The 14702-nt window shown below is 36.5% G+C and overlaps 1 protein-coding gene across 1 annotated transcript; it reads left to right on the top strand.

The window, feature by feature from the left end:
• Window positions 1–9853: 9853 nt before the first annotated feature.
• On the top strand, window positions 9854–11009 carry LOC140514065 (olfactory receptor 11H4-like). Its single transcript, XM_072624050.1, has 2 exons — window positions 9854–9872; window positions 10033–11009. Exons 1-2 carry the CDS (start codon window positions 9854–9856, stop codon window positions 11007–11009), a joined length of 996 nt encoding a protein of 331 aa, XP_072480151.1.
• Window positions 11010–14702: the final 3693 nt, after the last annotated feature.

Here is a 14702-nt window from a genome sequence, read left to right as displayed (position 1 = left end):
CTTATTTGCAACCATTCTTCAGCCTCTCCTTCCAGCTCAGAAGAACCATTCTTCTCACCAGTTACTTGCCGTTACAAGGCAATGTTAATGTTTGTTGGTGTATAATTCCTTTGTTACACTATAAGCCCTTGTGGGCAGGCATCTTAATATAATGAAGCTATATTTCCCCACTATTCTATACTCAGTATTGATTAACAAATGTTTGTTGAATTTTTATTTACTTTTAAGATCTCTAGAGAGTTTAAAAATGGTCACTTTTCAACCAATCACTGGTTATTTTGTAGCTTAGAGGCAAATGAAAATTTCCAACACCAACCACAGCTCCAAAAGTAGTGCTAGTTTCATTTTCCTTGGATTCCCCTGTAGCAGAGACATCTAGATCCTCCTCTTCATACTTCTTTTGGTCATCTATATCTTGACTCTGCTAGGAAATGGTTCTATCATTGTGGTGCATAAGAACAAGGGACTTTACATCCCCATGTACATCCTCTTGGTCAATTCACACTTCTAGAAATCTGGTACATCACTTCTACTGTCCCTAACATGTTGGTCAACTTTTTCTCTACTACCAAGACAATTTCCTTCTCTGGATGTTTCCTCCAGTTCTACTTTCTCTTCTCCTTAGGTGATACAGAATGCTTTTTTCTGGCCATTATGGTATATGATCGCTATCTGGCCATCTGCCAACCTATGCATTATCCCACCATCATGAGAGGATGTCTCTGCATCAACCTGGTTGTCAGCTGCTGGTATTATAAATACCACACCCTAATTCTATCACCTTGCTGTAATGGATAGCATGTTTCATCACTGGTCCTCTAGAATCAGGAATGCTCTTCGTATCAATCATAGTTCTAACAGTTTTTAAAATCATTTTTCTTTAAAATATTGTTATATGATTTGTCCTCTCTCACACACACACTCAATCACTCACACACACACATACGTACACAGAGGACAATCTCTCATCTCCTACAAACTTCTACTTCAGTGTCAGACATAACACTCCCCCAACAATTGACACAGCTGGAAAAGGGAAAACTGGTTCACAGAACATCTCTCACAGCTCTGTCTCCCAACAGTCATCATTATTTTACTGCTCCTCCATTTCTGCCTTTACATCTGCCTGTCCTCTCTACTTCTGAAACTGCTTCTGTTCATCTGTTGATACAGCTTTTCTTTATCAAAGAAAGTGTCCTCTGTTGGGAGACTGTCCCTGGAAAATCTCCTAATCAGCATTCTCAAGTCTCTTATTCAGACATAGGAATTATATCTGACATAGTCAGAAAGCTACCAAAATCTGTTCTTAGTTTGACTCATTCATCAGCAACACACAGTAGCTTGAATTCTCCCTTTCTTGCATTAAGGTCAGTGAATTCTTTTTGATTCCTGACATTTTCTGAAAACCTAATTTCTGGGCTATGCAAATCACCTGGAAGCTTTTACAAACCGTGGGGAAGCATTTTTTTACACTGACAGTGGAGGGGAAGAACATGATATTTGCCCAGCATTTCAGCCAATGTGCCAAAGTTGTCCCTCTGACACATGGCTGATGTGGGACGAATTAAAACATCAGGCTGAAATGAACATGTAAAGAACTGAGTTTTATAGCACAGCCTCCCTCGCTGTGCTACTTACATTGATTCGTTCAGGAAATATTGATTAGCCAGCAGTATATACCAGGTACTATATGGGCAATTAACTGAAAAAATCCACTAAAGGAACTTCTGCTTTTTCCACCTTTTTGTTGTTGGTTTCTGATAACGATGTTTCTAGAACATTAGCCCTGCTAAGACACAACTAAAGCAAAAAACAAAAAAGATTTCATTGGATAATATATTTTACATATATAACTTATAAATACATATATATGTGTGTATCTGTGTATACATTTATATATGTAAATAAATAAAATGGTGCTGATTTCAAACATAAGCTAAAGGCATCATTAAAACTTTACTTGTTGCATTTTTAAATGTTAAATGAATCTTTACTTAATAGTTAGTAAATTGAGAGATAATACCAAGGATGCAATTTCTAAAACTGTAAGTGATTATTTTATGCATAATCAAAATCTTCAAAATTCTATGGGAAAAAAAGATGAACTTCAAAAATGAACTTAGGAGGGAACTTTACACATTATGTAATTAGGAAATTTAGATAAGACTTAGAAACCTCAAAATAACCGTCAGTTGAGCCAGTGAGGTATTTTCTGAAAATTTAGTTTCTGCAAGAAAGACAACAATGAATTTTCTGGTCATCAACCTGAGTATACCCAATGGTGAACACTAAACTGGGTAGCTGCTCTAGGATAACCTAAGGAAAATAAAAAGATATAAAGAAGTCACTGCAAATATTCTACCATTTGCCCGCGAAAGCTGATAGTGAGCAGAAAGCAAGAGACTTGTGTCAATAAAATCTTGTGTTCACTCCTAAAATTTGATGGGATTTAAATACGTAAAGAGGGAAACACTATATAAATAATATAACTTAAAAATAAAATTCAATAGTCATATATAGTATCTAGGGATTATTGATATGACCATATGTTGTATTCTATTAATTTTTATGGCCACAAATTACCTTTTCACAAAGTAGAATTTAGCAGGTATGGATAAAGGTTGCCATTACCATAAGTAGTTCATAACCTATCAAGGTTATCAATTAAATTCCAAGACAAGATTTGTTAAATTGCTGTGAATTTGAAACTCATTTTCCCATAAAACAATTAGTGAGGAATGGCTAAACAAATTATGATATGTGAACATAATGGAATATTATACTACCATGAAAAATGATAAAAAGAATAGATTCAGAGACAGAGGTATAAATTTATATGAACTGATGCAGAGTGAAGTGAACAGAATCAGGAGATTAATTTATAAAAAGACTACTCTAATATGAAAGAAACAACTTATGAATTCAGAAAAATGCAATAACTGATTCTGACTACAAACAACTGATGATGAAGCATTCTATCACCTTCAGACTAAAAAGGTGACATACATTTTTCAAACACAGTCATGAGCCAATAGTGCTTTCATTTTGATTGACTACATTTATTTGTTACAAAGGAAGGATTCATTTGTTTTTGTTTGGGGAGGAGGATTGTGAAGAGGAAGAAACAGGTAGTGAGAGTGAAGCAAGAGAGAGAGAACACAAAAAATCTTTAATGAACCACTGTTAAAGATTCAGAAGAGAACATAAAGGTGTTCAAAAGAGAACACAATCAGGACAACTTTGTTATTATTACACTTAAGTTAATGTACCTCTTACAAAAAATATTACATAATAGAAACTCATAGTTTCATTTATAATGCCCTTTTCTGGCTTTTGTTATATATTTAAACTTCCCTGTATATAGAAATAGTATATGCTTATTGATGTTTGCTAAGTATATAATTTTAAAAAGCAAAAAAATTTAGAGAAATCTCTCAGTGTGTGTCTGTCTCTGTATCTCTGTGTGTGTTTCTCTCCCCAATCCCAAAAAGTCACATCCATTACCTCACAAAAAAACTGTCTCCCCAAAATTTCCCAGTAGGCTACAGATTAGTACACACAAAGTTCACTTTGGAAGAATTGTGAGGTAGGAAAATGGACTTTAGTCTCCATTTCAATTCAAAAGGCATTTATTAAATGCTGACCATGTGTCCAGCTGTGCTAGGCATAGTTCATCCTGTGCTACACACTGGAGACAATAAGAAGGAAAAACAGTCATGGTATTCAAAGGACAATAAAACTTGGGAATCAAGGAATAAAGTCAGTCACAATTTAGCACATTTCTATGCTTATCTAACATGATTTCACAGAATCATAGAATTATAGAACTGGAAAGGAATGCAGTCAACATCTAGTCCAACTCATTAATGGAAAAGAAATCCTCTCTACAACACACCCAAAGACAGGATGACAGTGACAGAAGGTATCACCTCCCAAAGTAGCCCCTCTTCTAACAGTTGTTCAAGTACTTATGGTCATATTTCCCCTCAATCTTCTCTCTTCAGGCTAAATTTCCTCAATTTCTTCAATTGATCATCATATGACTTTGGATCAGGACCTTGCCCATCCTCATTGCCTTATAATTGAAACTCTTCAGACAATCTTTCCTAAATCTGGCACCTAGAACTAAACACAAAACTGCAGATTTCCTCTAACCATGCAGAATGCAGGAGGACTATCACTTCCTTAGTCCTGTAAGCTATACCTCTCCTAGGATAGGGCAGTGAATAGAGTGCTCATCTTTCTGAGTTCAAATCCAGCCTTAAACACTTGGTAGCTGTGTGACCTTGGGCAAACCACTTAACCCTATTTACCTCAGTTTCCTCATATGTAAAATGTGCTAGAGAAGGAAATGGCAAGAATCATTGCCACAAAAATGCAGAATGGGATCACAAAGAATAAAATCCAACTAAAATAACTGAACAACAAAATGAAACCCAAAACCTGGTACTTTTTTTTTTACTGTGAGAACACACTGCTGCATAGATTCCCTCTAAAATACCTGATCTTTTATTCACACAAACTGCTGTCTTGCAATTCCTTCCTCTCCCACCCATTTTAATGTACAATCTGGTCCCAATCAAATCAGTAAATAATCAGTTAGTGAAAGAAACCTTTGGATCGAGAACTGGAACTCTGAGTCAGACACTGTGTTGTTAGGTGATAGTAACTATTCAATAAGAATGCTTACATAGATTATATTTAACTCAATTTATGTGAATATATATTTAATAAACTACCCAAGGCAAGCATGGTGACCTAAATTTATAATCTCTGCTAAAACTAGTCCAGGTCAAAAATGAAGCAAGTCAAAGTTTCAATGTCAATCAACAGTGGAATTTAGGCCACAAGTGTTAATTTCCTTCCAATGTGAGCAAGATTAAAAGATCCATCTCAAAAAAAAAAACTATTCAGATGATCATAGTTTCTTGGAAAATAAAAATATCAAAGGAACAGGAAAAAACTAATGAAAATTCAAAATTTGATACCTTGAATTGTATTAAATAAAATTAATGATTTAAAGTTTACACCTGATAGATCACATAAAAAAATCCAATGATAAAATGAAGTCATGAGAAGGTCAAAGTGTGTGAGACAAACATTTCACCACAAAGCAAGGACCTCAATGTTTTACGAACCTCTTCTTCATTCCCAAAGAAGATGGTTTCTCAATGCTCTCTTTAAACAAATAGTTTTGAGGTCATCCTAGATACTTCCCCAAGCATGTTTCCTACTTTACTTGCCCTAGTTATACCTTCAAGAGAAATATACCCCAAATTGGTGAGGAGTTGGGATGATGGAGGGAGGAGTGGTGTGAGAGAGATACAAACCAGCCCACAAGGATGCCTGAGAAGAGAACTGGGACTTCAGAACAATAATTTACATTAAAAACCAACTGTGTCCTATAGGAGTTTCAGCAGGGCTCCCTTTAGCTTCTCTCTATCCATTTCTCAATGTCTCCCACAGGAATCACACCCCAAGAGAAGCTTTCTTCCCCAAAACTTTTTAGCTGTTCATTGGTGGGAAAAAAACAGAACATGAAGTCATAATAAGGGGCACATTATTAAAACACTTACCTACTTAAAAACATCATTTACTGAATACATAAAGGAAGGGAAATGATCTAGGAAGATTCCAGAGTTCATGGTTGATATAGAGCTTTGGAACGCATTTGGTGACAACTGCAGACCTGAAATTAGAAGAAAGACTTAGTTGAGACTCTTTCGGATAAGATTCCAGGTAAGGTAAGAACTGTGGATGGGGAAGCCCAGACTCAGAGTTTCTTTTCTTAATTCCTGACTATGTGATTTAAGGACACATCTTCCATATATATTTTCTCTCTATATGGTGCATCACATGGTTCTCCCTAGGAAACCTGATTTGAAGCACAGATATGGTAGATCACCTTTGTATGTTGCTGTGGTCTGAGGCATACAATTTTTATCGTTAAAGGAAAAATAATTCCAAGAACATGCCAATCTATGAAATACTAGACTATGTTCAAATATGGTGTTATTCCAATTACAAATTGGCTTTCTTAATGCAAATCCTCCAACACTGAACTCCAACAAGAAACTCCTGATATTGACTATTCATTTCAAAGGTCCATGATTGATCCTCAACTTTAGAATCCACTCTTCTTGTAAGAAGTAAGAAGGTATGCCTCATAATAGAGAAACTTAATAATACAGAAATTTGTTCTTGTTGTTCAGTCATCTCAGAAGCTTCATGATCCCATCTGGAGTTTTCCTGGCAAAGATACTGAAGTTATTCATCATTTCCTTCTCCAGCTCATTTTACAGATGAGGAATCTGAGGCAAAAAGGGTTAAGTGACTTGCCCCAGGTCACTCAGATAGTAAGTGTTTGAGGCCAGATTTTAATTTAGGAAGATAAGTCTTCCTGACTTCAGACCTGGTGCTGTATCCACTGTGCCAACAAGCTGCCCCATACAGAAAGCAACTGTTCTATAAAGTAGAATGTATTAGAACAAAGTAGGAAGTAAATATATGCAATTATTATCAGATCATGCTGTCATGACCATCTTGTTTCACATCATCTTACTGATCTGAAAATTGTCTATACTGTTATGAAACATTGTCTCTTGTTTTATTATTATGAAAAATATCTTATAGACTTCCTACTTCAAATATCTAAACCTACATGGTTGATAATTTTGTGCATGCTAATAAAAATATGTTGATCTGTAAAATTTTTTATATGTATTAGCTATTTTAGGCAGCATGGTATGATAAAAAGAACAGTGGATTCAGAGACAAGAGACCTATATTCAAATCCCACCAACAATGCTGACTGCCCTAGTAGTCATGGGCTACAACATTAGTCTCCTTATCTGCTAAGTTAGGATAATAATAGCTATCACACCTACCTCTTAGCACTATTATGCATAACATAGGAGACATGTTTAAAGTGCTATAAACTGTTTGGCTATTTTTAAATCAAATCAATGAAGATCCCAACAAAATAGAAGATCCTTAAGGGCAAAGACTGGTTCATTTTTTGTCTTTGTATCCCTAGAAGCTATCACAGTGAATGCACATAATTGGAACTCAATAAATATCCAGTAGATTGATTGATTGATTGATTCTAACACTTGCAAAACTTTGGAAATGTTTGTTACTTAAAAGTATGTTCTATGCATCACCAAGATGAGATGCTCCATGACATCTTCTGACATTCTGCAATATTGGGCAGCCATCACCAGAAAAGGAATTATGTTTTTAAAGTATTGACTATTTATCATTATCTGATCCTCATTCTGAATTCCTTGCAGGTTAAGTATCAGTCACAAATGCAGGAATCTGGCTATCCATAAGCTCTGGACAGCAAAACAATGCACCCTGGTAAGCTGTTGCACAATATAGTATAATGTTCAGTCTTTAGTCTCAGAATAACATATATCTATATATGATTAAAAGTGCTTCTTTGAAAAAAATCTGTTAGAAAATGCTCAGTGTTAAAAGCAGATAAGATAGCCCAAGGAGCTACTTATAAAAAGAGGTGAAAAACAAAATTAATTGCAATCTTATGCAAACTTATTTCTAACCCCCCAAAAAATTAACTCGAATGTCTCCTCTTGGTTTTTTCTCTGCTCTAACGAAAGGCATACTCATTAGTTGGAGGGGAATTATATTGGTAGAAACAGCTCAAGGGAACAAATAAACCCAGTATGGCAACAGAGGGTTTCACCTGGCAGAAGTCAAGCCATTAAGAGTCATTCTGTTTTTCAGTTGAGGTCTCTCAGTCAGTTTCTGCAATTAGACAATAAACTGGTTCATCAGCAAGTACAGAACAACCGGCTCAGAAGAAATCTAAATGGACTCTTTTTCTGCTTTGGGAGAGCCCATAATGAGAGGTTTTTATCCTGTCAAAGAAGTAACTGATTCATTGATAAAGTTCAGGTGGTTTAACAATTTGGCAACTCCTCTTTGTTGAACTGATCCTAGCTGAGATCCAGTGTCATTCTAATTATTAAGAGTTACTACTCAAGGTTTGGGGCAGTGAGCTTTGGGAAGCAGAAGAGGAAAATTAATTTCTTGCTGGAAATGTGGAAGAGAGCCAAGGTAGGCCTTTTTTTTAGCCATGTCCAGTGAGCCAGAGAGATAGGTCCCAAGAGGACCAAACTAGGGGTTACTTAAACGTTAGTGCTATCTGAAACCTGGACTTTAATAGGAAGAACGATGGAAGAAAATACCACATGATTGGAAAAATTGGCTCAGGCCAGAAAATCCCAAAACTTATAGCTCCAGACATATCAAGGTATGGATTCACAAGAATTTTAGCTAAAATGGAGATGTGGGTGGGTAGGGAATTCAGAGCTCCATTTTTGGCACAAGCCTGTTGCTTAGAAAAAGATGAGAAAAGGGGAGAGTTACCTTGGCATTCTGTGCACTTTAACTGATACCTTTTTCTCTTTTATAGTCATCAGGGGAATAAATTCCATAACGAATATTTTTTAAAAAAACACAAAGTTCATGCTAAAGGTTATTTTAGTTGTTCCAACAGAACTTTTAAAATATTAATTTTGTTGATGCACCCTTTTAAAAATATTTAATTTCAACACTTTTTTTTGTTTTGAGTTCCAAATTCTCTTCACCTCCAACCTCACCCACTGAGAAGGCAAATAATATGACAGAAATTACACATGTGAAGTCATGCAAACCATATTTCCATATTGATCATGTTGCAAAAAGCTGCAAGAAAAATAAGTAGTTTTTAAAAATTATGTTTCATCAGATTTCTCTTTGGAGGTGGATAGCATTTTTCATCCTGAGTCCTTCAGAATTGTCTTGGATCACCGTATTGATCAGAGTAGCTAAGTCTTTCACAACACATCATCATTATATTATTCCTGTTACCGTGTACAACATTCTCCTGGTTCTGCTCACTTCACTCTAGTTTATGGATAAGTTTCCCAGGTTTTCTGAAACCATACTGCTTATCATTTCTTACAGAACAATAATATTCCTTCATAATTATATATCACAACTTGTTAAATCTTTCCTTAATTGCTGGGCATGCACTCAGGTTCCAATTCCTTGCCTCCACAAAAAGGACTACTATAAATAATTTTGTACATATAGGTCCCTTTCCTTTTTCTTTGATCTCTTTGGGATACAGAACTAGTAGTAACATTTGTAAGTCAAAGGCTACGCACAGTTTTGTAAACCTTTCAGCATAGCTCCAAACTATTTTCCAGAATGAATGGACCAGTTCACAGCTCTACGAACTCTAACTAATGCATTAGTGTTCCTATTTTTCCACATACTCTCCATCATCTAGAGGGGAGATTCTCATGTCAATTGATCTGATAACCATGAGGTAATAAGAGAGGGTCAGTAAGATACAGTTGTTTTCATTTGAATTTATCTAATTATTAATGATTTAGAGCATATTTTATCTGACTGTTGTTAGTTTTGGTTTTCCTCTTCTGAAAACTTAATTATCCTCTGATGAGTTATCATAGGAATGATTTCATTCAGATAAGACGAAACACTTCAAAATAAAATTTTGTTGGTATTTCAGAAAATAACAAGAGTACTTGGTATTATGTGCTGCCATAGAAATAAAAAATATGCAAACATTCCATAGCAGGAAAAGAATCACAACTAACCTAGAAAAAGCTTTGCAAATTGAATTGTTTACCTCCCTAGTTGTTACTTTACAATACATCCATTTAAAGTTTCCTTTAGATAGCACATTCTCCTTAACCACCTAAAAGGTGGAATCATAGGGAGCAGGTAAAAGGGAAAACTTGTGGTCTTTTTTTTAATAGGGACCTAAGTCTTAAGAATCCTAGTAAGCAAGAAATGATAACAAGTTGAAATCTGAACGATGGTACAAGAAAGTGACAGTATGGGCTGACTGGGACAAGAAAAAAAAGAGAGATTACAGCCTGGAAAGAACCTGACATTATTTAGTCTGGTTTCCATATGCCTAAGTTATTAACACTAGAAGCTCTTCAAAGGCCTCATTAAAATCCTTGTCCTAGGAACATCCAAGATGAAAAGCAGCTGATGTAATTGTGTCTTCTGTCTTTTCCACAGCTCAAGGAACAAGGAACAAGTCAGGAGCACACACTGTGACTGAATTTGTCCTCCTGGGCTTCCCTGGTCACTGGGAGATACAAATCTTACTCTTTTCTTTGTTTTTGATAGTCTATATCTTGACCTTGATGGGCAATGGGGCCATTGTTTGTGCAGTGAGGTGGGACCAGAGGCTCCACACCCCCATGTACTTCCTACTTGGGAATTTTGCCTTCCTAGATATCTGGTACATCACATCCACTGTTCCCAGCATGTTAGAAAACTTCCTCTCAGAGACCAAAACCATTTCTTTTGCTGGTTGCTTCCTCCAGTTCTATTTCTTCTCCTCCCTTGGTACAACTGAAGTCTATTTTTTGTGCATCATGGCTTATGATCGTTATCTTGCCATCTGCCATCCACTACACTACCCAACCATCATGACCCTAAGGCATTGTTTCATCTTGATGTCTGTGTGCTGGGTCCTTGGCTTCCTAAGTTATTCTCTCTCTGCTGTACAGCTCTCCCAGCTGACATTTTGTGGTCCTAACACCATTGACCACATTATTTGTGACATAGATCCACTGATGTCTCTATCATGCATTCCTGATCCTGCCACAGAAATTCTGTTCTATATCCTAAGCTCCCTTATCCTCTTTATCCCCATACTCTACATCCTTGGTTCTTACATCCTGCTACTAAGAGCTGTACTACAAGTTCCCTCTGCAGCTGGCCGGTGGAAAGCCTTCTCCACATGTGGATCCCATCTGGCTGTAGTGTGCCTCTTCTTTGGGAGCCTTATGATCATGTATGTGAGCCCAACATCTGAGAACTCAGGAGAAGTACAGAAGATAATGACCTTGTTCTATTCAGTTGTGACACCATTTTTAAACCCCATGATCTATAGCCTCAGAAACAAAGAAATGAAGGCTGCTCTAAGAAAACTCATGGGGATCACTTCAGAATAAACAAGGCATATGTATGAATTTCCCATATGGTTCTATACTCTAACACAATTCAAGAAAAATTGATTACATACTTCCTGTGGGCAAAACACTGGAGGAAATGCAAAGATGAATAAAGACAATTGAGAAAGGCATGGTCTCCCACTGCTGCTGAAGTGAATACTTTGGAGGTGGGTTGGGAACATCTCAGGATGATTCCTCATCATTTCATGTACAACATGTCCTGATCCACCTATGTCTCAACTCAATAACAGTAATATTCAGACATTTTCTCTTATTCCACTGAGTCAACCTTGACTCCAAATTCTCTAGTGTGAAGTTGTTGAGTGTGAAAAGAGCTTCATCTGTCTGGGTCATGGCATACCAAACTAACCTAGCTTGTGTCTGCTGAGTTCTTTTTACTTCAGGGATCACTGAAGGTTTTCTTATGGTCTCCCAAAGGCCTTTTCAAGGTTTCCAAAGAACAGGAGACACAAGGGTTATCTGATCAGGTGCCTCTCATCCATACCATGAAGCAGCTTACCTCTGGAATCACCATCATTCTCCTCTCTGCCCCCTTCTACACAACTTACTTAGCAGAGACACAACTCCTCAAATGTTCTTCTTTCTAACTCAGACTTGAAATTCTCAGCACAGTGCCCTAATTCAGATGTCTGTTCTCAGTCTTATACAAGTATGAAATTAATGAAGACAGATTGCACTAGGTATCAGCTGGAGTCTCTGGTTTCTCATTCTCCTTCTGCTGAAGTGGGGTTAGGAGGGTGTAAAGTCAGAAAAATAACAAGAGACAAATCCAAGTACATGCAAGCAGAAAATTTGGAACTCCAGAGAAAAGACTATCAAACTTCTCAAGTTTACTAAATGAAAGGAAGGATACAGTTTTGAAATAAGATTCAATATGTCTTTCCAAGGGGAGATGAAAGGGAAAATCTCTACTTTTCAGAACATTTATTCGTACTTTTATACTTAATTTCAAAGCCCTGATACACTATTCATTAATATCAAGTTATTCCAAGAAATATTTGCTGAGTTGAATCAACAGGAAGAATTTGTGGAATACCACTTGTGTTCACAGGACTACCTTGCCTCTTGAGGATACAAAAAAAGAGCCATTCCTCAATAGATAAATGATCAAAAAATATGAACACTTTTTTAAAGAATTATAGATTATAAATTGCACTAACTGCTTTTTGGAAATCCACTCCAAAACAATAATGATATGAGAAATGCAAATTAAAAGCTCAATGAGGTTTTGCCTTTCCCCCTGACCAAGAAAACAAAAAGAGGAAGAGTCAGTGTTTGCGAGATTGTGGGAAGAAAGAACACATATATTGTTAGTTGAGCTGCGAATAAGTCCCAGCATTCTAGGTAACCATTTGAAATTATTTTTTAAAAAAGTAACTTTACTGATCATATTTTTGACCCAATACATCCTTTTACTAGACATATGCCCCAAAGCATGTGGGGCTTCTTCTCAAAGAGAGAAACAAAAATGACAAGGACTCTCTAAGGTAGCAAAATACTGGAAGCAATGTGAATGCTTCTCAGATGGAGAATAACTGAGTAATTTGATGCATAAATGTAGTCTATATTATTTTGCAGTATGATAAAAGGAATTCAGAGAAAAATAGGACAAATCTATATGAAATAATACGGATTAAAATAAGTGAAAACAGTATATACCATCCACAATGACAACTAAAATAGAAAGGAAAATATCTCAAGAAGGAATTTGAGCTCTCAATGATTGAGAAAGGAGAAAAGTGATCCTAGAGAACAGATAATGGAACATGCCTATCTCTTTGCAATGGAGAGAAGGGATATAGCAGGGTGGGATGCTGTATATATTATTAAATATGGTCACTATGAGGTACTTTGGATAATTGTTTTCCTTTGTTATAAAGGAGGGTGCAATGGGGGAGGGGAGAGGCAATGGTATAAATCTAGAAATAACTGTGATGTAAAAATCAAAGGAATCAATAAAACAATGTTGAAACATAAAAAAAAGAACCAGGTAGAGCTATTACCTTGTAATCATGCCAGATCTTATAGGTATCTTTTTGGTATCACTGATCCTATGCTCTTTGAACTATCCCATCTGGTTTTGTTACAGTCTTCAGGGAATACACAAAATTTTTATATAATCTATTCACTTTGTTTATGCCTTTGGCCATTTAGAAGCTAAAATTGAAAATCTACTGAGGGAACAATTATATAGACTGAAGTTTCAAATGCCTCCCTTTGCCTCCAATTTGTAATGTTTTATTTTTTCCAATCATGTGCAAAATTATTTTCAATTTTTTTTAAATTTTGAATTCCAAATCCTCTCCCTTCCCTAACTCCTCCCTTCCTTTTCTCACCTCTCCCTGGAATGGCAAACAATTTGACAATGAATGTGCAATCATTCTGTGGTCCCAACATTACTGAACATTTTATTTGTGAGATAGATGGCCCTGTCATGTTTTCCTCCTGCTGCCACTATAATTCTGTTCTATATCCTAAGCTCCATCATCATCTTCCTCTCCATACTCTACAGCCTTGGCTCTAACATCCTCCTTCTAAGAGCAGTGCTGCAAGTTCCTTCAGCTGATGCCCAGCATAAGGCCTTCTCCATACATGGATAAAGGTGCTTGAATGATATGGTCTCTGAGGTCCCTTTCAACTTGAGATCAATAATCAGTCAAGGATATTAATTTGGTGGCAGTGTGAAGAAGGGACTACAGAAATGAGATGAGTAGCCCAATCAAGAAGTGATATGCACCTGAATTGGAGTAGAACATATGAGTAAAGAGAAAAGGATAAATACAAGAGATTCTGGAGAGGGAGAATTGACAAGATTTGGCAACTGACTAGATATGATCAGGGAGAGGCAAGGAAGAGTCAATGATGATTCTGAGATTGTAGACCAGGATAAGTAGAAGGATGTCAGTACCCTCAGCAGAAACTGTAAAGTTCAGAGCAAGGGGAGATTTGGGGTGAAAGGTAAAAATTCCTTTTGTGGACACATAAAAGTAAAATGCCCCAGGCATATCCAGGTGAAGATGTTCAGTAAGCATTGACTGAAGTTCAAAGAATGATTAGAATATATAGGAATGACAAAACCTGCACAGAGCAAATAATTAAAACCACAAGAGCTGGTTATATCACCAAGAGAGAGTTTAAGAAGCACTACTCACTGATGGTTGAGAGATGGAGCAACCAACACAGGAGACAGACAAAACCGTGAGGTGGGTAAGACAAACAAGGGAGGACTGTCACAGAAGTAAGGAAGAAATTATTTAGGAAGAGAGAATGTTCCAGAGTGTCAAAAGCAACAAAAATATCAAGGACAATGAATACTGAGAAAGAGTTACTGTGACTTAGAAGTTAAGAGATTAGAGGCGACCTTAGAGAAAATGATGTCAGTAGAGTGATAGGATCACAGCCCAAAATTCAAGAGGAAGAGAGGTGAGTAGAAGACGAGGAAAGGGAATCAGTGAGTGTAGATGACTCTACAAGTTCAAGTAGTAAAGGGAGAAGAAATAAAAAACATCTTGGGGTAGCAGGATAAAGATGTTTTTAAGGAGATAACTGAGTTGCATATGTGGATATAATGAAAGGAGACAATGGATAAAGAGTGCTTGAAGACAAGAAAAAGGAGGAAATAATCAAGGCAGCAAGTTCCTGGAGAAGAAAAGAAGAAATTGGATCAAGGTC

Source organism: Notamacropus eugenii, chromosome 7, assembly GCF_028372415.1.
Source record: "Notamacropus eugenii isolate mMacEug1 chromosome 7, mMacEug1.pri_v2, whole genome shotgun sequence".
NCBI classification, from domain to species: domain Eukaryota; kingdom Metazoa; phylum Chordata; class Mammalia; order Diprotodontia; family Macropodidae; genus Notamacropus; species Notamacropus eugenii.
Note: the sequence above shows the minus strand (reverse complement) of the source record. Positions and strands in the feature narration are given on the sequence as shown.